The sequence below is a fragment of the Python bivittatus genome, unplaced genomic scaffold, assembly GCF_059951505.1.
Source record: "Python bivittatus isolate LINGU-HERP-01145 unplaced genomic scaffold, Pbiv_v1 ctg000200_np1212, whole genome shotgun sequence".
NCBI classification, from domain to species: domain Eukaryota; kingdom Metazoa; phylum Chordata; class Lepidosauria; order Squamata; family Pythonidae; genus Python; species Python bivittatus.
Window position 1 is genome coordinate 650829 of NW_028277040.1, and position 27944 is coordinate 678772.

The 27944-nt window shown below is 37.4% G+C and overlaps 1 protein-coding gene across 31 annotated transcripts in view; it reads left to right on the forward strand.

Moving 5' to 3' along the window:
* Window positions 1–27944, forward strand: part of LRRFIP1 (LRR binding FLII interacting protein 1) — a 91577-nt gene that overhangs the window by 56380 nt on the left and 7253 nt on the right. For 24 of the 31 annotated variants that reach the window (XM_088135544.1, XM_088135541.1, XM_088135545.1 and 21 more), the window contains 5 exons: window positions 331–423; window positions 2160–2252; window positions 9023–9115; window positions 9654–9795; window positions 12217–15515. In XM_088135544.1, the coding sequence (XP_087991670.1) occupies window positions 331–423; window positions 2160–2252; window positions 9023–9115; window positions 9654–9795; window positions 12217–14129 (2334 nt within the window). In that variant the 3' untranslated portion in view covers window positions 14130–15515. Of the gene's footprint in view, window positions 1–330; window positions 424–2159; window positions 2253–9022; window positions 9116–9653; window positions 9796–12216; window positions 15516–17880; window positions 17931–18306; window positions 18422–19413; window positions 19494–27944 lie in introns of those variants that run through there. The other 7 variants (XM_088135569.1, XM_088135571.1, XM_088135554.1 and 4 more) reach the window with 5 other exon arrangements.

Genomic DNA, 27944 nt, shown 5'->3' on the forward strand with positions numbered 1-27944 from the left:
TCCTTCCCTAAATGAATATTATAGTCATTAGTGGTTTATTTAGACAGAGTTGTTGATTAAATATAAAGCTGATTCATTTCCATTGATTTATCTGTTTTATCCAGGTAAATCCATGAGTGTGAGACAGCCACACAAAATATTACATCTAGACCACATTAAAGGCTAGAATGTGTAGTAGCATAAATTCATGAGTGACTTAGCATAGAGATCTAATAAAATACATGATGTAGCATATAGGTTGAATAAAGAAATATATACATGACTAAATCAAAGCATTTGTATTGTTAAAATGATGCAATAATAGCTAATTATAAAATGCTCATTTTATAGGATTTTGAGAGGGAAAAGCATGCTCGTGCTATATTGCAGTTCCAATTCATGGAAGTCAAAGAAGCTCTGAAACAAAGAGAAGAACTGCTTGCTGTAAGTATACAACAAAACAACAGGCTTTTGTCACTATGTCAGAAGATAAGGATTGATAACATTTTGTTCACAACCAACAAGTAGCCCCAGTTTTGAATCCAGAGTATACTGAGATTACATGACTAAAATTGAGTGACAAAAAAGCTGATTTCTCCAGGTGAGATTTTCACCTTTGTTAGTATTTTAAAAGTCAAAGTGGATGCTTCAAGTCTCTGTTAACACATCAGTTTTGACTGCCAAAACTCTCCCAAACTGCACCAAGATAGTAGGTCGATCTTTGTCTCTGCCCACCCAGTGAAGTAATTGTCCCATTGTAGGCCTTTAAAAACAAAAAATGGCCCTAGGGTGAAAAAGATTGCCTGCCCCTGCTGTAAACTGATCAGTGAAGGGCAGGCCATTTTCTTTCTAGCTTCACTTACTAAAAAAACTGCTATTACTTTGTTGTAGAATCAGATGAGCAATTTGGGCTATTAAATCCATCAGATTGCTCAGAGCAAGAAACTAAAATAAAGCTTTTCTGGCAAGTAGCTCTTTTGTGCCTATTTAAACTTGTAGAGCAAAGGAGAAACCACTACTTTTCTGGGTAATTGGTTCCGTTGAAATGTTTTCATGTGAAGATTTTTTTCCCTAACATACAGTCAGGGTCTCCCTTCCTGTAACTTAAATTTCTTATGTTATTTTGGAGCAATAAAAAATGTCTTAATTTCTTCTGGGTATTTGAAGAGTGCTCTTACGTGCCCCTCAGTTGGCCTTTCTCAAGGTTAAACATGCCCAGATTCTTTAAACTCTCTTCATACAACTTACTTACTAGTCCTGATCATCTTCATGCCATTCTTTCATCTGTTCTAATTCCTCTGATTTCTTTTTAAATGGTGGTGTCCAGAACTGGACACAGTTCTCAAGTCTAGCCTTTTAGGCAAGGTCACCTCTTGCTGAAAAGATTGTGGTTCATTTCATAAGATTTAACAAATTCAATGATTGCTAATTAGACTGCATATTCCAATTTCTCTGCTGTTCTACAATGTCTTGGAAATAGTTTTATCTCTGGTGTAGCTGCAGCACAATGCTAAAATACTTTATTCTTGGTGGATCCTCCTGTTTCTGCCCAGATTAGACTCTATATTGATTTCACACTTAGAAAATTGTGTCCAGTTTAAGGCATGACATTTTAGGATGGATATGAACAAACTGGAGCATATTCAGAGGAGAACAAGCAAGATGGCAAGGGGCCTGGAAGAAAAAATAAAACTTATGAGGAATAGTTTAAGATGTTGGGTACATTTAGCCCGAAAAAGAGAAGACTCTTGGGAGATATAATAGCTGTCTTCAAGTACGTGAAGGGCTGTCATGTAGAAGATGGGGTAGAATTGTTTACAGTTCCATGATGAAACAGTGGGTTCCAAAGAGAAAGAACTGTTCAGTAGCTATTTTAGTTTATTTTTATCACTATTATATATGCTTTATCACTGTTGTATTGGTTTTGGCCATCTATTGGGGATGCTGTAGTATTTGCACTGGAAAGCTGGAAAGTCTAAACAGTAATATAGACTGTGTAGTATCTTGAAATATTTTGAGATTTCCGAGTGAATCCATGAATTTGAACAGGTAGACATTTTGTCTTCTTTCATGAATTTTTTTGTTTAATTGTTCTTTGTGAATGTTGCAGCCTTGAATGTTTTCCTTCTCATTAACTATCTTCTCTGCTTTCTGTCTTCTTGCTTTATCTTGCATCTCAGGAAATCCGACAACTGCAACAAAAACAAGAGGGTTTTGTCAGGGAAATAACTGATCTTCAAGAGACAATAGAGTGGAAAGAAAAAAAGATAGGGGTAGGCTTTTTTTTAGCCATGTTAAAATTTTTCAAATTTCAAGTGCTCTCTTTCAAGCAAACTTCAAGCAAACTTCAAAAAAGTTATAGATTTTGAAATAAAATGGGTCAGGATCAGAAGAATTTATTGTACTTCTACAGAACATCAAGCTTGCAGGGTATTTAGACTACAGTCTGTATTCTTTACTGGAAATGAACTGTCAGGTCCTCCAAGTTTTCAACTGGGTTTGATCCTAAAATATATTTGATTAAATCCAAGGGTATGTTGAGAATGAAACCACTCCTGCAATCTTATAATACCAAGCAGATAGATGCCAAAGTAAATTTGGTGATGAGAATTCCCATCCTAGAACAGATTTCAGAAGAAAAATACAGTACTTCACACAGGCACAATGCAATTGGGTTGGCTAATTTTATTTGAGAGCCAGTTTGGTATAGTGGTTAAGTCACCAGGCTAGAAATCGGGAGATGGTAAGTTCTAGTCTGACCTTAGGTATGAAGCTTGCTGGGTAACCTTGGGCCAGTCACTCTCTCTCAGCCCTAAAAAGCAGGCAAGGGCAAACCATTCCGAAAAACCTTGCCAAGAAAACTGCAGGGACTTGTCCAGGCAGTTGCCAGGAGTCAAAAACTGACTTGAAAGCACCCCCCCCAAAAAAACACCTGGAGAAAGTACTAGTGGCTCCCTTCTTTAAGGTGGTGAGGAGGGCCAAGGCTTGGCTGCACTGCTTTTCCATGGCTGCATCAGTCCTTTGACATGGCTTCCCAATGGACATCCAGTTGTTTCCCACTCTGCCTGCCTTTGGGAAACAGCTGAAAACTGAGCTCTTCCAAAGGGCATTTGGACATGATTCCATCTTGGATCAGTTATAGTTTGGATTTATTATTTAATTTTCTTCTGTGTTTTTCAGTTGTTTGTAGATCTTTCTATTTGAATATTTTTATTATTCATTGTATACAGGTAATCCTCGCCTAATGACCACAATTGGGACCAGAATCTCAATCGTTGAGTGAAGCAGTTGTTAAGCAAGACACCCACATGACTGCTTTGCTCAGCGACCACAATCTGGGCACTCCTGGTTGTGGTCGTTAAGCTATTTACTGGGTCATTAAGTGGATGGAGCAAAAAGGCTGCCTGCTGAAGGATTCAACTCCATGTGGAGCTGAAATCCTCCCAGCTGGCAGCCACTCTCAAACTTTCCTAAAGTCTGCCAAAGGGTTTGCCCTCCTCTCCGTGGACGGAGGGGAAATCCTTCATGGGGCTGGAGGAACGAAGCTCAAATCTTCATGATTTGAGCTCCATTTCCGCACACCGCCAAGAGGTTTCCCTCTGTCCCCTCTGCTTGCAACCTTCCCTGCACTGACTTTCTGGGGAAGCCAGCAGAGAAGATTGCAAATGGCAATCACATAATCTCAGGGTTCTTGGCAACTGGTTGTAAATGTGAGCCAGTTGCCAGGTGCCCAAAATGCGGCCATGTGACCATGGGGGAGGGGTGTAACATTTTACGACGGCCGGAAGTGCTTTATGTGCCGTAAAGCACCCTATCCAAGGCTCTCGTAATTTTGAACCATCATTAAATGAACGGTTGTTAAGCGAGAACTACCTATATTCTATTTTGTAAATTGGCAAGAATCCTTTGGGATTGTGGTGGTCTAAAAATGTGGTAAATAGGGAGAATAGTAGAGTCAGCTACAAGCTGTACAATTGTCGCTGGACAATGCTTGTGAAAAGAAATGCAGTGATATTTACATCATTATATAATATAGAAATTCTTGATGAATAATTAGACTTCTTGTGTGAGGAAATGAATAATTCTTTCAGTCAAAAATGGAAGCAAGTCAAAAACAAAAACCTTCCTCCTTCAACATAAGCCCTAAAACAGCTTTTTATATCAGAAAGATTTCATCTCTAAAGTAATGTCTAAATTACAAACTTGATTTTTAGGAGATGATGTTAATATGCAAATCATTATAATAAAGACTAAGGCTACCAAATCTGGTCTTCAAAACTCCACAAGACCACTAGATATCAGCAAGAAGATGCATACTGTTCTCTTTGGTGCCATCTACCAGTTGCTTGGATTTTTGTAGCCCAGACAGATAGTCTTAGTAAAGACATCAGGCTAGCTTGTTCAAAACATTTATACAGTGGTACCTCTACTTACGAACTTAATCCGTTCGGTGACTCTGATCGCAAGTCGAGTTGGTTCAATGTAATTACCGTTAATCCGTTCCGGCGTCCGCGAACCACGCGTCAGGGGCGAAAAAATGGCCGCTGACCACATGGCAGGGCGGAAAAAATGGCCACCGACCACGTGTCAGGGGCAGAAAAATGGCTGCGGACCACGTGGAACGGGCGGAAAATGGCCGCAGACCACGTGGAACGGGCGGAAAAATGGCCGCGGACCACGTGCGGGCGGAAAAATGGCCGCGGACCACGTGGAATGGGCGGGAAATGGCTCATAAGTTGAGGTGAATTCGTAAGTAGAGGTAAATTTTTGGGGCCGGAGCTGATCGTATCTCGAAAATTTCGTAAGTAGGGGCATTCGTAAGTAGAGGTACCACTGTATCTTTTATTAATAGGTACATATAATTAGGAGTCAAGTAAAATTAATATAACAAGGCAGCTGCTTTGTGGAAGAAAAAAAATGGGTTTGGACTATAGTTTGTCCCTTGAAAGGATAAAGGAACATTCTTTCACATGTGGTGGTCTTTTGGTGTAATACAGAATTTTGGGTCAGTAGTCTTTATAGAGATAGGACTGATAATTTTGATAACAAACAAAAACAAAAAACCAAATTCATAGGCAAATAAAGCAAACATTGCATCTTTTACATTATATTTAAAATAGAAAGAAAAAATAAAGAAGCAAAACATTAGATTTTTTATTAATAACTGCAAAACAAGTTCCAGCATAATAGTGGAAATATGTGAGGGGAGTTTCTTTAAAGCTCTGGTATGATGGAGTTTAGGCAGTGGGTTTTTACAGAAAAGATAAGAGTTTATTTCTTGCAGATCTTACTTTATTTTTTTAGTCTTTGAGTATTTTGCAGAACAAAACAATAGCATAAAATTGGACAGAGTTCTAATGAGACTACATATTTATTAACTTCTATTTCTTACATTATTTTTTATTTTTTAAAAAGATCTCAAAGTAATAGTGATGCTTGATAAGGCTTTTTCAAACTTAGCCTTGGAGCTAAAGAGTTAGAAAATATTTTTGTTACACCTTTATAAAAACTTTAAAAGAATTGTTGCTGGATGTGTGGTGAGATGCTACTCCCTCCCATGAAGAAGTAGATTGTATGGAGTTTGGTGTGATTTCTGAAGACTCCCTTATGGTGATTTGGGTACAGTGTACAGATGTGTTGGGAGGAAAAGTCAGACATTAAGGGAGAGGGAATGTATCATAGCAAGTCTGCAGAGAAAGGATAAAGAACAAGAGACTGATTTGTGGATAATCTTGGAGGTGAGGGCAGGGTTGCACAGATGTTTCTAGGAAGTGGCATTTGGATCAGTTGTAAGCCATTTACTGTGCTTAACTTTTATAGAAGTGGCAGCAGGACTGACTCATGGGTTATGCTATTGTTGGAATATGTATGATGAAGAAGTGGCTAGTTTGTGAGAGTCATTGGTCAGTTTGAGTCCTAGGTAAGTTGAAAATTAGTGTAATTGTCTATTGATTCTTAAAGGAGGGGGGGTTAGTCTTTGCTATTGTTGGCTGCCAGAACAGAGTCCCATGGGGGAAACAGAAATGAGTAGCTCCTTTTTTTATGTTTTTGCAGCTTGATGAGGTTGGAGTATGAGATTTATTGTTTGTTTTGAAATTGGTTGAAGTCTGGGATAGCTGGGAGATGGGTAATGTCATCTGGACTCAGAATCCCCCAAGATTTCAGATTTCTGTGTCCTGGAACAGAGGTGGGATAGGTGGTGGATGGGTGAAGTTGCTACTCTTACTGGAGACTCTATTTCCTGTCCAGGCCTAAAATGTGAGAGACCCAGGATTTGGTTGAACAGGTCAAGGACCCTGTTGGTATACTATACACCCCACTGTTCAGCTGTTCCCTGCCTGAACTGATCTTGGAGGACTCTGAAGCTTTTGGTTTCTGAGAATGTCAACATTCATACTGAGATCAAACTTTCAGGAGTAGTTCAGGAATCCTTAACCTCCATGGCTTTCATCAGTCTGTCTTAGTATCTGCAGGGGCATAGGGCAGATTTATAGGAAACTCTGTGACATTTTCTGAATCTGATGGAATTCTAGAATTCACTTAAGGCTGGTTTTGTGCATCAGTAATTCAGTATGGTTCAGCAAAAATTAGTTGTCTCTTTGAAAATGGTTTCTAAGCTACAGAGTATTATTAGATTGGTCTTGACTGGAAATTAGATTTTGCTAATACATGCTTTTGAGGCCAAATGATAGCCTTCATGGATTCACTTCTCTCCATCCCTGCAGAGATGACTGAATCATTCCCATGTTGATTGGAATGCCCATGTCATTCCCCCAAAGGGAATTCACTGAGGAAGTCAGTCCATTGTGGATGGCAGGCTGTTGGCATGAGGGGCATATTACAGAGAATGGTCAGTTCAAGGAAAGTAATTTAAAATGCAAATTTCTCACTCTGTTAGTTGGAACTGGGAAATGCCACTTTGACTCTACTAGTGTTCGCAGCTTTGATAGCAGGAGGCCATGTGATCATTTGCCCAGATAGTGTGGCCATCATCAGAGTGAAACTTGGTCAGAGACACTTTGAATGGAAGTCCTATTCTTTTTTTTTCTTCTTAGCCGTCATCATAGAACAGTACATAAAGGGGTCTCTGAATGTTCAAGGATATTGGTTGAGCCATCTACAGGTGTCTCAGCTCCATAATTCTAAAGTGTTTTGAGAAATTGTAACCAAGAGAAAGTTGTTGGAAGTGGGCCTATTCACAGATAGCATCAACAAGAAGTTGCTAAGAATTCTGCCCCATTTTCAGCAGCTAGGAGCAAAGATCACTAATTTTCTATGCCAGAAAACCTCTTTACATGTTTTCCCTCAGATAATTCTAGTAGCACCAAATTGGGCTCACTGCTCTATCTGGGGTTTGTGAACTTGTGGATATTGGGAGCTGCTTCTTCAACAGAATTTCTGTCTCAAGGTTCAGAATATCATTTGGACCAGGTGGCATCTGTTTTTCTTGGTTGGTGTGTATGTTGTCTTGGCATATAGGTCAAGAGATGATGTGAAGCTTCATGTATGAGTGTGAATGACAGACATACTGTTAGCACTGTGTCAGTGCCTTATTTGAAGAAGTTGGACAAATCCATCAACCTTAATCCACTGCTGTAATTTAGATGACTGTGCATCAGCTGATGCAATGTGTGTTATGAGAGTTTTTACTGCCCACCTATGGAAAAAAATACTGCTCTGAAGCTTTTCTCTTCTTAGAGGAGATAGTACATATTTCATGTTTCCATAGTCCCTTGGATAGTTAGAAAGTGTATTAACTGTCTTCTTTCTGCTTCTTTTATGCATTTATTGTATCTTGGCTGTTAATTCTGTTGTAGTTGAAGTCAAGTTCTCTGACTGAGGAGTTGCCTCCTTTCAGGGAAGGACCAAGTTTTTTGTTGCCTCTGCCTTCTTTCTAGGTAGGTCCACCCTATGGTGAACTGAATAACACTTCAATGGAAGCCTGTCTTTCCATTCCCTATCAGCATGTTTAGAAATCGACCGTTTAGCAAGGAGAAAATTTATTCTTCAGCAATGAGAAAAATCACAGTTCTCAAGACCATCTCAAAATAGAGTTCAGGAATTCCTGTGATGCATGTTATCAACAAAGAAGGCATACTAAAATGAATTGTGTGCACAGTATCTTTAACGTGCCTGAAATTGGTCAGCTGTTACATTCTCAAGCACTTTTTTTTAAAAGGGGGGCAGGTTTTTTTTTTTGAAGATGATGATCCTAGTATTTGACTCCTATAGTGTGATTAAAATAAATCCTTCTCTTAAAGATTTATTATCAAAATGACATAGCTGAGCAAGGTAGAACCATTAAATTGCAGACCAGACTTCCTCAAATTCTTTTTCGTCATCCTCAAGAGCAATTAATCTGAGCAACTAACACTTCCACATTATCTGTCACTAGATAATACTGTGTTACTTAGCCTTCAGCAGAAACAATTTGAATGGTTTCCTTTTATAATAATGTAGTTGATTCTTGTCCTTAAAAGTGGATTCTAGGTTTAGGCTGTTTCTTAGTGCAAATAGGAGAACTGAAAATGTAAAATCCTTTGGTCATAAAGTCTTCAGAGCAGAACTAAATATTATTTTTCATTAATATTCCACACATTACATTTGCATTACACATAATGCTTCTCAGTTACATTGCAGTAATTAGTACGCTAACTGTAGTGGTGGTAGAACTCACTGGCTATCAAAATGGAAGGAGGAGCTCCCTGTTGCAATTCTGAGTTGTATTGTTAGAGAAAACCATAAAGCCATAGCCATAAAAAGAGAATGTAAGGAAATTTAAACAGAACTTGGCTTGCCTTGATAAGCTTAGTGACAGAGCATTTGGGGAAACCATTTTCAATGGAGACTGAAACATGGAACCCAGCTATCTGTTAAGAGAAATTTCTATAAGTAAACATTCCTTTTTCTCCTTTCATGCAAATATCTTAACTTGTGGATCTAAAACTGCTGATTCTTATTGCTAACTTTCCTAATCTTTATTTTTGTTCTCGCTTTTCTCATTTTACTGTCTTTATCTTCTGCTTGTTCCTTAAATACTTAGGCCTTAGAAAGGCAGAAAGTTTTCTTTGATTCCCTAAGAAGTGAGCGAGATGATCTTAGAGAGGAGGTGGTTTTGCTGAAGGAACAATTGAAGGTATGATGAAACAAACAAAAAAGTGTAAAGTATAAAAGGTAGTGGTAGTAAGTAGTAGTAATTTATTTTTGTGTACCAGAAAGAAGCCTTCCTTGGGTGTTGCATTGTTTGAAGAGCTGATTCTTAAAAGCTAGCCAAGTGGTACATCATTATTTTTTTATTTAATTGTGTGCTCTCATTATGTTGTTCTTGAAGTGCATTCAGCTACATTTGAAAATTAGGAAGAATTAATGTTGGATATACCTAACATACCTAAACATTTCTACCTACTGGAGTGGAATCACTAGTCATGTCACTTCTGTAGCCCAAAGCTATATTATGAATTGTTTTCACTTAGGACAGTAGTATAATCTGTTAAGATCACCTCCTGCTGCAAAAGTCTTAGCACTGTTACTTAGTTATTTCTTATATGTATCCTATAGTTAGACTAGTCTTGTACTGTGCATTCATATGCTTTTATTATCCCAGATTTCAGTCTTTGCAAACATATTTCACATGGAACTTAATGTTATAAATATACTTTGTTTTGCATTCACAGCAGTATGGAATAATCCCCAATTTAGGAGTAGCTACCAATGGAGAAATCTCTGATTGTCTTGCTAATGATGGACTATCAAATTCTTCCAAGATTGTTTCAGAGACAAGTCATGCCTCTAAAGTATCTGAGGATTGTACAGTAGGTAAGTGTTTGCATTGCACTAAGATTTATTATCATTTTTGCTTGAAAATGTTTATAATCTATCAAATAATACTCTGCATGCTCTGTACATGTTAACTTTTCCTTAGTGCAATGATCACTTAAGGCCATTACATTTTTTTAAAAGTTTTTTTGGTGAGAAGAGTTTTAGTTGGGTGTTGTTTAATTCCCAATTTCAGGAAAACAAAATAATTTAAAGATAGCTTATCTATATACAGTGGGGCAAAAAAGTATTTAGTCAGCCACCAATTGTGCAAGTTCTCCCACTTAAAAAGATGAGAGAGGCCTGTAATTTTCATCATAGGTATACCTCAACTATGAGAGACAAAATGGGGGAAAAAATCCAGAAAATCAACATTGTCTGATTTTTAAAGAATTTATTTGCAAATCATGGTGGAAAATAAGTATTTGGTCACCTACAAACAAGCAAGATGTCTGGCTCTCACAGACCTGTAACTACTTCTTTAAGAGGCTCCTCTGTCCTCCACTCGTTACCTGTAGTAATGGCACCTTTTTGACCTTGTTATCAGTATAAAAGACCCCTGTCCACAACCTCAAACAGTCACACTCCAAACTCCACTATGGCCAAGACCAAAGAGCTGTTGAAGGACACCAGAAACAAAATTGTAGACCTGCACCAGGCTGGGAAGACTGAATCTGCAATAGGCAAGCAGCTTGGTGTGAAGAAATCAACTATGGGAGCAATAATTAGAAAATGGAAGACATACAAGACCACTGATAATCTCCCTTGATCTGGGGCTCCACGCAAGATATCACCCTGTGGGGTCAAAATGATCACAAGAATGGTGAGCAAAAATCCCAGAACCACACGGAGGGACCTAGTGAATGACCTGCAGAGAGCTGGGACCAAAGTAACAAAGGCTACCATCAGTAACACCCTATGCCGCCAGGGACTCAAATCCTGCAGTGCCAGACGTGTCTCCCTGCTTAAGCCAGTACATGTCCGGGCCCATCTGAAGTTTGCTAGAGAGCATTTGGATGATCCAGAAGAGGATTGGGAGAATGTCATATGGTCAGATGAAACCAAAGTAGAACATTTTGATCTAAACTCAACTCATCGTGTTTGGAGGAGAGAGAATGCTGAGTTGCATCCAAAGAACACCATACCTACTGTGAAGCATGGGGGTGGAAACATCATGCTTTGGGGCTGTTTTTCTGCAAAGGGACCAGGATGACTGATCCATGTAAAGGAAAGAATGAATGGGGCCGTGTATCGTGAGATTTTGAGTGAACACCTCCTTCCATCGGCAAGGGCATTGAAGATGAAACGTGGCTGGGTCTTTCAGCATGACAATGACCCCAAACACACTGCCCGGGCAACGAAGGAGTGGCTTCGTAAGAAGCATTTCAAGGTCCTGGAGTGGCCTAGCCAGTCTCCAGATCTCAACCCCATGGAAAACCTTTGGAGGGAGTTGAAAGTCCGTGTTGCCCAGTGACAGCCCCAAAACATCACTGCTCTAGAGGAGATCTGCATGGAGGAATGGGCCAAAATACCAGCAACAGTGTGTGAAAACCTTGTGAAGACTTACAGAAAACGTTTGACCTCTGTCATTGCCAACAAAGGATATATAACAAAGTATTGAGATGAACTTTTGATATTGACCAAATACTTATTTTCCACCATGATTTGCAAATAAATTCTTTAAAAATCAGACAATGTGATTTTCTGGATTTTTTCCCCCATTTTGTCTCTCATAGTTGAGGTATACCTATGATGAAAATTACAGGCCTCTCTCATCTTTTTAAGTGCGAGAACTTGCACAATTGGTGGCTGACTAAATACTTTTTTGCCCCACTGTACTTATTATTGTAAATTTCATTTCAATATATTAAAGCATAATATATTATTTATATATTATTTGTACTCGCTGATATTCCTTTGGTTCCCAGCAATGTATATGAAAACATTACAGTATATTAAAAACACTTGAAAATGTTAAGATTTAGGTAGTAATTACCACGTTAATATTTATTCATTATATTGCTGTTCATAATTATTAATTTATTATTTATACTTCTTATTTATTAATTACATTGCTGTTCATCCCAACTATATATTTCCATTAACATTGTTTTGATTGCATATAAATATGCTTAAATTGTTGGCTATATTATATTAAAAATAAGGTTAAAAACAAGGAATTTTAGTTTGTACAACCCACCTTCAGTAACACAAATGCAATATTGTTGAGGGGAATGCATTTTTCTGTTCAGATATTTTAAGTTATAGTCCTCATTTGCCTTCACCTAACTGGCAAAAGTGGATACTTTTTAACATGTTACTAATTCTCTCTTTTGGGTTTTAAGTGGGAAGGTAAGTGATAGCGCACTTAAGTAATCTGTCTGTATTGTGGTCCCTTCAACTTTCTTAATGATCTTTTAGGCAAAGCAAATGAAGTGGAGATGGAAAATGAGATTTTGGAGAATATGGGGAAAAGAGAAATCTTGCAGAATACTGAGCATGAGGAAAACACAGAGGACACTAAGGATCAGGAAATTACTCTGAAATGTTTGGAAATAAAGACATTGCCTACTGATGAAAATATAGAGACAGAGAAAATCCCTGAAGCCAAAGTTACATCAACGCTGAAATTAAATAGTGGACCTGAGGATCCTATAAAAAGTTACTCAGAATGTATCCCAGAAATTGTTTATTCCCCCCAAAAAAGAAATGCAGTTGAATTAATTGGTGAAGAGGCCTCACCAAGTCATATTACAGAAGAGAAAGTGTCTAATAGAAATGTAAATATAACTCATAATCAAAATAATGTGGCAGATCCAGGTATTGAAATTAATCAGGAAATACATGCTGATTTAGAAATACTTCCACAACAGCAAAGTAAAGAAAAACAAATAGATATTGTAGTTGATGAGGCAGAAGGGAATACTGAAGTATTTTGGGAAGCTTTAGATTTTGTAAATAATGGCCAGATGGCAATTTCTACTTCACCAGAATTGGTAGAGGTTATCCTTACCAAAGCCTCTAGTATTGATCTTAATAACGAACAATCAAAGAATGGGGTTGTTGAGGGAAATTTAAACCAAGAGTTTCTTACAAATGATCAAAATGCTACAATAACTACTGAAACAGAAGGGCCAAAAATGGAAATGTGTGGAATAAATGAAGAGAATGAGGCACAAAATATGGTACAGCAGCAGGAGGACCAAGTAATAGATTCTGCAGAAGAGCAACCAGGAACACCAAGTATTATGAAATTTACATTGGATGAATTTGGAGAGGAACAAGTTAAAATTGAAGAAATCCAGTCACCATCTTCAGAGCATGATGCAGTTGTTGAAGAACAAAATGAGCAAGAGATAAGAGCAAAGAAAGACAACATTGAAGACATTGAGGTGATTCATCAAAGAGAAGTGCCGTTGAAGGCATTAGATGCACATTTAGATTCTGAGAAAAAGAATGGTGAACATACCATGAAAGACATTGATACAGAACAAGCTGTTGTAAATGATATAAATCAAAGTGAATGTCAGGCCCATGAAGGGATGAATGCAAACATAGAGAATGATTCCAGCCGTAAAATAAAATCAGATTGTATAGATGGAGCTCTGGCTGATATTCATATGTTACATGAAAAAGTTGCTGATGACAACCATATAGTAGACTCATCTGCAGGAAAACAGAGTGTAGACGAAGAAGACAAAACTATCAAGGAATCTGCTGTAACTACAGCTATAATGAAAGAGGATACTGAAGAAGTATGCACTGGGAACGAAGAGGGTAAGAACTGCAGGAAGCTGCAGGAAGAAGTTCACAGTGTGGTGCCAGATATTGAGGAGGTTGCTTGTCTCAAGTCACAGAAGACTGAATTCATCGAACAAAAAGAGCCTGAGAGTGAAGAAGTGGTTGTAGAAGAATATCATGAGGCCTTAGATTTTGATGAGTCTTCTTTTGCAGAATCGAAAACTTCTGAAAGAAGAGATAGTCAGACTAATAAAAATAATGAAAAGGTCAAAGCCAACCTAATCTCAGCAGAAGAAGTTGGATCTGAGGCTCTTGTGGATGAAAGTGACAGTATTCAGCAGCTGAAAGGACATAAATTTGAAGAAGCCAAATCTGTGCAGATTGATTCTACTGTTTTTGAAACAACAAAGTCACAGTGTGAACCACTGGAAGACACAAATAAATTGTTGGATGAAATCAGTTCAAAACAAATTGCTGATTATGCATCAGAACAGTTAGAAAACTTGGAGAGTGTTATGAATGAAAATCAAGAGGAAACCCAGATGTATAAGAAGGGTAAAGGTAAATCTCGGGAAGACTGCATTATATCATAAACTCAGAAGCTGGGTCATTGCTCCACATTATGCACCAACCATCTGTTAAGTTAAAGAGCAAAAGTACATTTTGACTTTAAGAAAAGTCAAAATTTCTTAGTCCATTTGAAAGGAAAAGTTCTACCATTGAATTAATGTCATACTCTAAATAATCATGCAAACTAGTTAACTATATCAATAATGTATGCATGTGGAGGCTACCTTCCTTGTTAGGTTTAATTACAGCCTAATCAAATCTATTATCCTAATTCCCAATGAACTGCTTTTTAATATTCCATCAAAAAGATATTATAGTATTTCTTGTTTAAGGATTTTAATGAATGTTAGGATTGGAAAATTCTTAGGAATTATTGGGATGCATGCTAGTTTTTTGATAAAATGTCACCAGTCTGATACATTTATATTTGATTTCAAGTTACTATATAGAACTTTAGCCTCAATATTGTTACACTTTCTGAACAAAAATGCAAGGTCAAGTTGAACGAAGAACAATGAAATTATGACAATTTGCAGAAATGTAGTAAGATTGCACTGTTTCACACATTTCAAATTAATATCATTTCTGTTGCCAAAGATATAGATGTAGATCACTATAAGAATTAGCTGAATATGCAAGTAAAAAAAATCATTTGCTACTAAGACTCATATACAATTCAGTCATATGCAATTCAGTTTTTCCTTACCAAATCAAGCCCATACTGGTTTGAATCAGTGGATTTAACTTAATGTCAGTGCAGTTAATACATAAATGAGATGCTCTTGATCCAATTTAATATTTAAAGTTATGTCTCTCTCCGTCCCTCTCTTTCACTGTAATCTATGTATCTTTATGTATTATAAAACTTTTAGTTTACATTATATTTAGCCTTTGTATTAAGTAACATTTACCGTACTGCAATTTGTACTATATCTATTTTCTTAAAAGTTAGTATCTTTTGTTCTCTGTGCATTGACTTGCAAAGAAAGAGATGTAATTGAATGTAAATCAATATTTTCTTGTGGAAGATTTATCCCTTTATTTCTGCTGGAATGTAAGCAGTCTTGATTGTCTCTGTGATAACAATCTCTCCTTAAATCACAAATCCAAAGGTTGTAGCTACTGCAGCTTTATGCATAAAACTCCTGTTTAACACACTGTCTTCTTTAATGGCTAAAATAAATCTGAAAGTTTTTCATTTATGAGCATATTCTAACTAGGAACATTTTTATCGAATAAAATAATTTTAACTTCTGTTTTAGTTTATTAAAATTAAAAGATAATGCAAACTCTATAATTTGTAGAGCTATATAGCAGTGTAATAGTGTATTGCATGAAAATATAAAAACATTAAAAATATGGCACAGTATCAAATGTATATAGTGAAAATAAAGTTTTATATTTTGAAATGTCTCTTCTCATTTGTTGGTAAAATTGATTTAACTAATACTTCTAACGTTTTGCGAAGCTGCCATTTCAGCAAACCATATACATCTTTTTAAAGATGTATTAATAGTGTTAAAGAAATTGGTTGATAATTGTTGCTCGTTCCCTGTGCTGAGAAATGTATCTGTAAAACAAGTATCCTATCTTTTGGGGAAAAAAAGAGATGAGGAAGACAAGACGTGACAAAAGGAGAGAAGAAACTCATGGGAAAAGGTTACTAGTTTATCTGAGATGATTATACTGTTCAATTGTTTCACTGAATTTGCATATACTCTACGAGGCTGCATTGATATGCATTAGGCAACAGTTCTTTCTTTGACAGAGCATGTTTTTCTTGAAATTCACAAAGGTAATTGTAAGTGTTCTATACCTTCAACATCACTCATAAAGAATTCTTATTTATTCCTTAGTTTCATCTTAATCTTAAAATCTCATCTTACATCTTAGTCTTAAGGACTAGTAGCCATATATTAAAAATATATTTTCTTCACATTAAAGAATTCTCACACAGTGCCCTGTGGTAAGGAATCACATCACAAAAAAGTACTCTCACATGATTTCCGCTAGATAAATTCAATTTTTATTGCATTCAGTAAATATGTAAATTCTATATTATATTTAAGTTATTAACTTGCATTGTTGTCAGTTTCTGAGTATGCTCCATGCTGCTGGATTAATTAGTGTGAGATTATCATGAACGTGTCCTTTTTTTGTAAAGGACTTGTATCTTTTCATAATTTTATAATATTTTTTACTTAGAGCCTTCTAAAATATTGAGCTGTTTGCAGGAAAAATAATAAATTAGAGAAAAGCCTGTTAATGATTGTCCTAAATAAAAATGAAAAGGGCTTGGCCTTCAAAGTTTATAACGTAAAAAGTATGGATGTTCCTAATTTAGCTCCATGGAGTGAATCATCTGGCTGCATAATCACTTTGTCAGAGTGGGATTCTTGGCTTACATCCAGTTGTGTTCATCTGAACGTTTGTTGGTAAAACAAATTCCTCCTCTCCAGATTCCCCATGTTGGCTCCAAACTGTTAGGGAACCATTCAAAACACATTACCTGAAAGGGGGGTTAGGCGAAGAGAAGAAGATACTCTTAATCAATACCTTTGTGTAGGAAATCCTGTACTCAGCTTAGCTTTTTTTTTTTTTTTTTAAACATGGACATAATTCCAGACCTGACCTTCAGCCAGCTATCATTTTTATCTCTTTTAAGAATGTTTGGGATATGTGGGTCTAAAGGCATTGTTGTACTGTCAATATAAATAATGACAGATGTCGGTGCTTTGTGGCTTGCTAATTTTCCATTTATAAAAATAATCTAAAACAAAAATGAAAAGCTAGGCAGGCGAGAGAGCCATTAATGTGGTATTGTCCTTTCCCCAAAGGAGATTTTTAAAAAAGAAGAGACTCTTGTGTGTCCATAAAGTGGCCTGTGAGAGACCCTTGATTCCCTTTAACTTGTGTTTGGGCTCACTTTGTAATTATTCTGTATAAAATAGGTAACATTCCATATTTTAAAGTAAAATTTGATGTTTTGAAATCTAGACTTAAACTTCTTTATTTTTTTACAAGTTGAAGACAGTAGCAAATTGGGACTCTTCTAGACTTGAAAGAGATACATTTGACAAATATTTTAGTGTGGAAAAATATAAAACCATCATGTGCAAATGTTAGATTCTAGCTTATGAAAAGTGTTAGGGTTTTAAAATTGTGTCTAAATGTATCAGTATGTAGGGCTATGCAGTGCTTTGGATTCAGGCTCCAAAAAGTGCTTCAGAGTGTGCAGGAGAATGAATGAATGCATCTGTCCACAACATCTTAAAGTAGATGCACCTTTCCCCAAGATTGTGTGGTTGTCCTATGCAGTGCTGAACAGCCCCATGAAAAAGCTGTTGCAGACAGGCGCTACATTCATATTCCTGCATACTCTGAGGCCCCTTTTGGAGATGACATCTGAAGTGTGCATGGTCTGGTTATTACGTTGTGAAATTAATGTTATAAAATCCTACATATTTGAACAATAAAAGATTTGTGAGATTTTTGTATTCCAGTGTTTGACCATAGAATACCTGCATGCTAACCTACAGTAGAAGATAGCTGCTTTGCATGCTGCTGGGTGCTTCTACTGAAGTGACAAGCATGCTTTGTGAGATTGGCATAACCTCCCTTGGCTGAAAATCCCTTCCCAGTCCTGTCTGTGACTTCATTTACTGTGGTACGTGCATAATTACATTTATCATTTGCCCCACTAACCTTCATCATTCCCTTTCTTTAAAAATGTCTAACACATCAAGTGTTTTGTGTCTTCTTTTTCTCTTATAGACATTAGATTAAAAAGACTTCTGGATGAGCGAGAATTTTTACTTGAACAGGTAAGCAAGAGCTGAATATTTCCCTATTAATTTGTTTGGGTATACTAATTGTTGGCCTATAAATTAAATTACTGCTGATTTACAAGCTACATTTTTCATAAGAGTAGATGAGTTGTATGAAATGCCTTTACAGAGATGTTTAAGCTACAGGAAACTTAATGAATATATTTCTCCATTAGGCTGAGATGTAGTGTCTTACAGTGCATCAAGTATGCAATAAGAAATTTATTTTCCTGGTCCTTGTATTTTTTAAACTATGTCTAAGCAAATACTTAAAGAATTCCCCCCCTTCAAAAGGAAAACATAGATGCATGCTCACTGGCCCTCACAAATATGCTTCACATCCTCAGATTGATTTCTTTTTGGTGGCTTTCAGATTAAAAAATTAAAAGCACAACTGGAAGAAAAACAGAATAGTAATATTGAGAAATTACATTTGGAAGATGGAGTCCTAGAAAATGGCACAGACATGCATGTGATTGATCTTCAAAGTAAGGTTAATCCCCAGGTTAAAAATTTTAAATTTAGTACTTAATTTTCTCTACTTACAGAATGAATATATCAAATGAAATAGGCCTCTCAGTTACCTCACGCAGAGCTATAATACAATTTTTCTGAGCTGTCATTCTGAATCCTTACTGCCTGAGCTAGTTGTACACTAAGTCAAACTTAGTGGGAACACCTATTATAACATGATGTCAAATGGGTGGCATTTCTTCTCTTATCAAGTTAAAAAAGTCAGAAATGCTTTTTCTGAAGGCGAGTCAGTTGTATAGTCAAAGTTGGCCTTTGTAGAAGGGAAGAGCAGCTGCTGCAGAAGGTGATAGAAAAGTTGTGGTGGTGCCCAATACCAAGTTCACCATATTTGTCCTTTTAGAAAATAAATAGGGTGGGTGGTTGCATCCCAGCACTTTCTTTCAAAATGTGCCCAGTCCAGCTACTGTGGGGGCAGGGGGCACAAGTGGGCAGCAGCATGGGGAATAAAGGCTGATTAAGAGTTGGGGAGCTGTAGTGGATGGTGGCAATCATCCTCATTACTTTCACTTCTGGTAATTTAGTACTTTCTGACTGCCCATGCTGACAATGGCAGTTATTTGATCAAGAAACAACTTAATACATAATCTCAGAATTTGAGATGTGTCCACCCGTGAGTCCCAAATATAAGGAAGTGCTCCTTCTATCCCAAAGCCTCCACCTAGCTGATATTTTTTCTGAGAGAATGGGGAAAGAGGTGATCTTGGTTCATTTCTATTTTCTTCAGTTCCCCATTCCCTCCTTCTCATGAAAATCTACTTGAGAGGGCTGAGAGAATCCTCTCAAAATATGGGGGAAGTACTACTGAAATCTGGAGAGGAAGGGAGAACCATCTGCTGGTGGGTAACATCCTGAGCTGTGGGATTTAATGTTGATGGATACTGTAGGACAGGGCTTATTTGAGAATTATTCTGATGACAAACATGATTTTATATTATTATTTATTTAGGAGATGCAAATAGACAAATCAGTGACCTCAAATTTAAGCTTGCAAAATCTGAACAAGAGATTACAGCACTGGAACAGAATGTAAGTTTATGATAGTCTTGATAGTATTATTGAACTGCCTGGTTAGATGCAGTTGGTTGTATTTTTTTATCTAAAAGTGTTAGAGGAGAAACCTAGGCTGTCTCAGCTCATTTGCTTCAAAACAATTTTCCATGAAATTAGTACATATGGTTTAATTTTTAATTCTAAATATATTAACTGAATGACAGCCCTTCAAATTGCTGAAGACAGCTATCATCTCTCTCCACAGTCTTCCTGAGTTAATCATAACCAATGCTGCCAGTGATAAAGCAGAAGGTGTTGGGGAATGGATCTTTCTAAATCATAACGTCTTAGTTTTTGGATCCTCTTTTAAGAGAAAAACATTGGGATTTACTCTTTTGGTTCCATCCAAAGACCTCCTTAGTTTCTCTAGCTTTTTCCATTTCAAATCAGTTAATCTATTTTGTATATTACTCTCCTGATGTGCACATTTATTGGCTGGTCTGTCATATCTAAAAGCTGTCAGCAACCAGAATACTTTGTATTGGCTTTTCTGCTGGTCTTGAGATGCTGCCCAAGTTGTGCTCAAAAAATACAATCAGAAACATGTAAGAGCATATTATCGTGTCCAGTTTATGGCAATAAGGATAGTGAAGCAACTTCTCTGTCTTAATTAGCCTTCAAGCAGTGTTTTTCCAAGTGATTAATGAGAAAGCCATGTTGAAATCATGAAAGTTTGCAACTTAACTGGGATAATTTCAAACAAAATTACTTTTATTTCTTCTGACTTTGATGCTGGTGTTTCCAGTAAATAAGCTTGACAAAAATTACTGAGGACTGGAGTGTTTGGGAGATTTCCCAAAAGCTGAACCCCACTGTTACCTTTTTCTTGAAGCAGTTCTGGGCAGCTGTTTTGAAGTTCTGTGATCCCTACCATATTTCCATTATGATTACTACTACTACTACTACTACTACTGCTACTGCTGCTGCTGCTGCTGCTATTATTATTATTATTATTATTATTATTATTATTATTATTATTATTATTATGGCTGTCCATGTCACTATAGTGACTCTGGGTGGTTAACAACAGATTAAAAACACCATATAAAATAACAACAAAAAACCAATCAATGTATAAAACCTATAATGACCACTGAGGTAAAAACCAACCTAATAAATTAAGAACTCCCAACCCCATGTCTGGAAACCCATCCCAGTGTTTAAAGCTTTTTGGAAAACTGGCAGGGTCAGGGCTATTCTAATGTTGAGGGGGAGGGTGGACAGGGATATGGTGTTCCAAAGGGTAAGTACTGTGACAGAAAAGACTCACTTTTTGGATCTCACAAGATGACGTTCTTTAATCAATGGGACCCACAGCATGCCTCTCCTGTCAGTCCCACAAATAACTCAGTCCCATGCCATGGAAAGTTTTATAGATGACAGCCAGCACCTTGAATTGCATCCAGAAGCCTTGTAGGCACCTCTGGAACATGGGCACAGAATGTCACCAATTAAGATGGTATGATTCCTCCTGTGGATTTGCACCCTGGTTACCTAGTGAGTTATGTTAAAGCTCAGTTATGGTAAGGGACCAAGACAACTTTTCTAGATGTATCAGTCCATTTATTACAGCCCTAAGGCCAGATACAGTCAAAATATCTAATAATAGCAGTAATACATCCTTCTACATGTTCTATTATCTATATAACAGATATAGATTTCTGTATATCTATCTATCTATCTATCTATCTATCTATCTATCTATCTATCTATCTATCTATCTATCTATCTATAACAGATTTCTGTATATCTATCTATATACAGAAAAACAGTAAATATAATATGGTTTAAGTGATTTCTAATGTTCCGGGGGGATCTGATGACCTCCAGGAATGCATGCCAAAAGTCTGGACACTTAGAAGTGGGTTTGGAGGTCCACTGAGTCAAGAGAATACTAGCAAGATTTGAATAGGCATCTGTGCTGCATTCCCAGCCCTGTATTGGTCTGGGGTCAGGTAGGTTGTACAGCCTAAGAATTAGTTGTACGGTCCCCCTCTAAATATTTGTTTCCCACCATTCTGGATATATGCAGTATCTTGCTTTGTGTAAGTAAGTAGCAAACATGGAGGTAAAGTACAGCTACCCAAAAGCTGGCCTTTTTTTTTCTTTTTAATCTTATTCTTTGGACAGTAAGAAGAAAAAAACCTCAAAGGACACATCAAGAAAGACCTAGAATGTGGGGGTGGGGGGAATAGGACATGCAAGGGCAATTTATCACATCTTGTAAAGATCCTGACCCTGAAAACTCAGATATGGCAGATTGAAATGTAACTTGTACAGATCATAGATCTGATAGAGAATATGATTGTGGCTGTATTTAGGGAAAACACACACACACGGGCAGAAACCCTATGTGATTGATGATTTAAAAACATGGGCAGAATGTATGGGGACTGTTTTCGCAGCCCTTACAGAATGGCCTGAAATCTCTAGATGAGGAAGACGGTGGCATTCTGATGAAGCTGAGAAAACGAGGATCTAAAAATGTTGCTGGAGAATTCACAGGTAAGTTTTCTATTTCTTTGGGCATGAGTCATAACTGATGAAAAACATATTACTAAAATGTTCATTGTATGCTTCACATAAAGGAATAAGTTCTGCATGATTATGAAACCAAGAATCTGCATACAGGGAACTTGTGAACTGTCAACCATTCCTGCAATTCCTCACCAACCCATATCTGAACGTTTAGAAGTAAAAGTTGTTGCTGCCTTTTCTCAGTGAATAAAGTTTGTTCTACTCCTGTGTATCTATACTTGTTTTAATTGACAGAAGTGGCAGAGAATAAAGAAATCCTAAATAACTTACACCATAAACCTAAACTCAAGAGGATTTGTAGGTTGCTTAAGATTTTGCTAAGGGATATGAATGCACTGCCCCTTACCACACCAGGTAACTGTAAGGTTAGCTTCCATGAAGAAGTAGATGTTTTGTGGATACATTTAAAGAGCTAAAATTGTCATTAGTCTCTGGGTTTCTTATAGGTACCTTATATTTTGCATTAGGGTTAATAATAAAAATTTGCTTTTTCCTTTACACTATACATTATGAAAGTAATAATTGTTAGATTCTTATGGTGTTAAATGCATCTTTAACTTTCTTATATGGCATTGATATTGAAAAAAATGTCAGGTTAGAAAGCTATCATTCTCAGCTTTCAGGCAAGCCCATGACAAACAGGATAAAAGTGTATTTAACGAGTTCTTCCTACAAATGGTTGTCAACAGTTATAGTACTTTTTTCAGAGACAATTGAAAAGGCACAATGGCTGTTCTCAAGCATACTTTAAATTTAAAAAAAGGAAAACTTTCCCCATAGTTTTAACCTATAAGGATGTGACCAGTGTGTATCCATTATAAAAGCTAAAGTGCAAGTTCTTAATTGATCAGTAATCATCCCTTGACATATACAACCTTTTTTTTCCTGAGCATCTTCAGTAGCCCAGTTACTTTTTGCCCTAAGTGTTTAAATGCTCAGTTACTAGCTAATAAGGCTGAGCATGTGCTGAGTCTGAGGTAAAAGCAAAAGTGAGATTCCTGGAAACATTTAGGGTAATTGGTTTGATTTTCATGAGTTGTAGCTCCAGAAAGTTTGTAACAATATGTGACCCTGTATGGTTGAAGGATAGCTGATGCAAATGTGGTAATCAGTAGTTGATCAGGAACTTCACTTTCACAAGGAATTCCCAGAGGAGGGGTGGGCAGAACTCATGAAGCTTGTCTAGCTAACCTTCAAGAACTCCAGATGAGCTTAAACAGTTGTAAAGCACATACTGGACCCTGAGATTATCCTATAGTCTTCAGAGTGTTTATGAGGGCATGCAGCCTCATCTTCAAAGTTTATGTAAGTCAGACTCAACCATGACTGTATAAAACAATACAGAAATACTTTGCCCTTATTTCTTCCGGGATTATTTTTGCACTTCCTGATCTAATCATCCCTGGGATTTCCTGGACCCAGATGAGCTTGGCTAGTTGCTGCCATCTGTTGAGACAAAACCTACTGTACTAGACATCCTGCAATTCTCCTTCATGTGTACAGCATAATTCAGTATGAATACAAAGAGAAATCACTTGGTGGTGGATTTTTAACATGTTTTGAACTGAAAAAAATTTATAGGCACACGGTATTTCTCTGATGAGTGAAAATAAGGCACAAATTTCACAATCTCTTAATCTGCTTATATTATAAAAATTAAGTATGGAAACTTCTAATAGAGCATAAATAGGTTTCAATAAACTCCTGTCCTTCAAAAAAGGATCTCTCTTATGTTTTTTCCATATTTGAGTAGGCTAATTGCTAACAGTTTTTATGCTTTCATTAGGAAAATGGATTTGCAACTGCTTGAAGAGAAGAAGTCCAACTACACTCAGAAGATTTAGTCCACAACCTTTTATATGCATGTTGTTGTGCCCTAGCTGTTGTTTCCCACATAGAAGTTATGACTTGGCTTTTTTGTGAATTAAAATAAATAATCTCAACTATTTATACAGTCTTTCGGTTTTTTCATTGATTTAAACTACTGCCTTTGGGGATATTTTGACAATTGAAGAAAAAATGTGGAAATGTACAGAAATTATTCTGCAAATATCTGCTAAATGGACTGGCCTTCAAAAAGTCTGCTAATCTCTTCTATCTGTAGATAGTGCTTCTCTTGGTATAGTTTGGGACATAATCATGGAGGCTTCTATAGAAATATAAGTATAGGGTCTAAATTATACTCCCAGGAATGTTTTAGAAAACTTCAGGAGACATACAAAATAATGCAATGTCCATGAATAATTTTTTGACTCATATTTGAATATTTTAAGAGTTACAATTTATGAATGAAAGGCTTTTGTTTCAAACCTTTACAAATGGCATCCTTATAAGATGCAGCAGTTCTTATAGGGCTACTTAAAGTCTCAGATGCTTCAACAACCTCATTTAAAATTTTCTCTACTATATTTTGTGATGACTCCTGAAAATATTCTCTCTGTTTGATACTTGGCTAAAGGAAAATACTGAGACAAATTTATCTAATTCAAGTGTATCTTACATTTTAAAATAGTAAACTCAGATTGTACAAGTTGAATGGGACATTATAAACCTTAGTCCAATTCCCTTCTCATTGCCAAAATCCACTAAGTCATCCCTGACAAACTCAGCTCTTGTTTGATAACCTTCAGTATGGGGAAATAATTGTTCTAGGCAGACCATTCAACTATTTAACAGTTCTTACCATCAGGAAATTTCTCCTAACATTCAACTTGAATCTCCTTTGTTCAATTTCAGTCTTTCAGTCCTTGTCCTACTCTCAATTTTGACAGAGAACAGATCTTCTACTTGCATGAGACAGCCTCTGAGATAAAGGTAGACTGCTACCATTTCCCCCTTTGCAAGTTACACATGCCCAGTTCCTTTAACCATTTGCTATAGGGCTTGGTTTCCAGGCCTTTTGTCATCGTGGTAGCTGTCTTCTGATCCCACTCCAGCCTTCCCATCCCCATTCAAAGTGCAATGTCTACCTTCTTTGATCTAGACACAGTGCTTCTGTTAATACATCTGAAAATTGTGTTGCCTTAATATTTGCTGCATTACGTCGCTAGCTCATGTTCATCAGACTAAGTGGGAAAAAAATTTAACACAGTGAATTTTCTACCACTAGAGCTTTATCAGGGTTTCTGGGAATTTTTTTTTTTTTAACTAAAAGTTCCATGGCCTGAAAAAGTTTATTAGCCAGTCCTCCTAGGTTGATGTCATCTGCAAATTTGATAAATATCCCTTCCTTTCCATCTTCTGCGTTATTTATAAAGAGATTGAATAGCATTGGGGTAGATTGCTATGGGATATAAATCAAATAAATACATACATACTTCCATCCAGGAACCCTTTATAAACCATTTGCAGAAAAAATTTACAGGCACCATTTGGGTGCAGTTATTTGGTATAGTATTTTCTAATCCAGATTAGTACATTGTGTGAGACTTCACAAATGCTTTTTTGAGGTCAGGGTATGGACTGCCAAAATAGTCCCTCTGTCATAAAAAGAGAAGCAGTCACAGAGAGAGACCCTGGCTGTTGGCCATCAGCTCTGATTCCTTGCCCAGCATGGAGGTTGGACTCGGTTGCAGTCTCACCGTCTTCACTGCAGTCTGAGCTTTTACATTGCATACTTCATTGCGGTAGCCTGTGCCCCTGGACCCTTCTTGAATTATTGGGCCATTTCCATTTCCCCTTTTTAATTCTCAGCTGGTCAAGGGGCTTGTTATTCATCCATTCAGAGCTCTTAAAAGCTTTTCTCATTTTTCCTTCTCGGGAATAATTTGGAATTGTCCTTTCATCTGTGTTTGTTACAAGCTGCCTTTTGAAAGTCTAAACTATGTGCCTGATTTCTTGCAGTTTTCTTGCTCTATTTATCTTGAACTTCAACATTGAGTCATAGAGTTGGAAGGAACCTAAGAGGTCATCAAGCCCAACCCCATGCACACTGCAGAATTCATTGCACCATCCCTGACAGAGGACTATCCAGCCTCTGCTTGAAAACCTCCAGTGAAGGGGAAGAAGCCACCCCATGTGGCTATTCCACTGATTTACAGCTCTTACTGCCAAGGAGTTCTTAACATCTAATCTGTATCTACATTCTTGAAGTTTCATCCCATTCATTCTAGTCTTACCCTCTGAAGCAAGTGAGAATAAGTTTGAATCCTCTAGTGTGACAGCCTATCAGGTCCTCCTCAACCGTCTCTTCTGCCAGCTAAACATTCCTAGACCTTTTAACTATTCCTTGTGGGACTTGGTTTCCAGTCCTTTCACCAACTTGATAGTACTTCTCTGGACTTGCTCCAGTTTATTAATCTCTTTTTTAAACTGGGGTATGCAGAACTGAATGCAATACTTCAAGCGAGGCTTGACCAAGGCAGAGCAGAGCGGGATCATCCCTGTATTCAAGACGTCTTCTTTGCAGGTGATGTACATGATGTGATTGCTTTCCTCCAGGGTACCTTTAATTCCTCTCTGCTGCTCAGGAATAGGATCAGAAGAGCTGACCCCCTTGTTTCTTACTTCTGGGGAAAAAAAATTGTAAGTAAGAGAGACTCCCCACTTCTAGCTGAATTTGTTATTCAGTGAAGATCCAAAGTTTCCCTTTTTTGCTGTGACCTGTGCTCTGGAAAATTTGGTGAGTTGATGTGGGAAAGCATCAACACTTCACTTTTGTTTCTTACCCCTTTTGGTCTTTCCCAAAGGTTTTTAACAGATGTAACAGCAAAACAGAATGTTGGTGGTGCAGTTTTTCCTGTTTCTCTACCTCGGGGTAGGAAGCTCCTCAGTACCCCCCCAATCAAAATTGCCATTTGGGCTCAATTTCAGGGGTGTGCGTGTGTGTGTCTCAATATAGGGGTAGCAATTGTTCAACAGGCCAATTACTCATATCCTAGCCCCCTTCTGCTCCCCAAAGAGAAAATTGCCCCCCAAATGACAATTTGAGGCTGATTTGGTGGGAGGAAGTTTGTCTGCAAACATCTTTGTTATTCTTTTCATTAAAATCTTGAAAAAGTGGGCTCAAATATTTTGGGCCTGCCTCTTCTACAGGTGAAACTCGAAAAATTAGAATATCGTGCAAATGTTCATTTATGTCAGTAAGGCAACTCAAAAGGTGAAACCAATATATGAGATAGACGCATTACATGCAAAGCGAGATATGTCAAGCCTTACTTTGATATAATTGTGATGATTATGGCGTACAGCTTATGGAAACCCCAAATTCACAATCTCAGAAAATTAGAATAGTGTGAAAAGGTTCAATATTCTAGGCTCAAAGTGTCCCACTCTAATCAGCTAATGAATCCATAACACCTGCAAAGGGTTCCTGAGCCTTTAAATGGTCTCTCAGGCTGGTTCAGTAGGAATCACAAGCATGGGAAAGACTGCTGACCTGACAGTTGTGCAGAAAACCATCATTGACACCCTCCATAAGGAGGGAAAGCCCCAAAAGGTAATTGCAAAAGAAGTTGGATGTTCCCAAAGTGATGTATCAAAGCACATCAATAGAAGGTTATGTGGAAGGGAAAAGTGTGGTAGAAAAAGGTGCACAAGCAGCAGGGATGACCGCAGCCTGGAGAAGATTGTCAGGAAAAGGCCATTCAAAAGTGTTGGGGACTTTCACAAGGAGTGGACTGAGGCTGGAGTTAGTGCACCAAGAGCCACCACACACAGACGGATCCTGGACATGGGCTTCAAATGTTGTATTCCTCTTGTCAAGCTGCTCCTGAACAACAAGCAACATCAGAAGCGTCTTACCTGGGCTATAGAAAAAAAGAACTGGTCTGTTACCCAGTGGTCCAAAGTCCTCTTTTCTGATGAGAGCAACTTTTGCATCTCATTTGGGAACCAAGGACCCAGAGTCTGGAGGAAGAATGGAGAGGCACACAATGCACGATGCTTGAA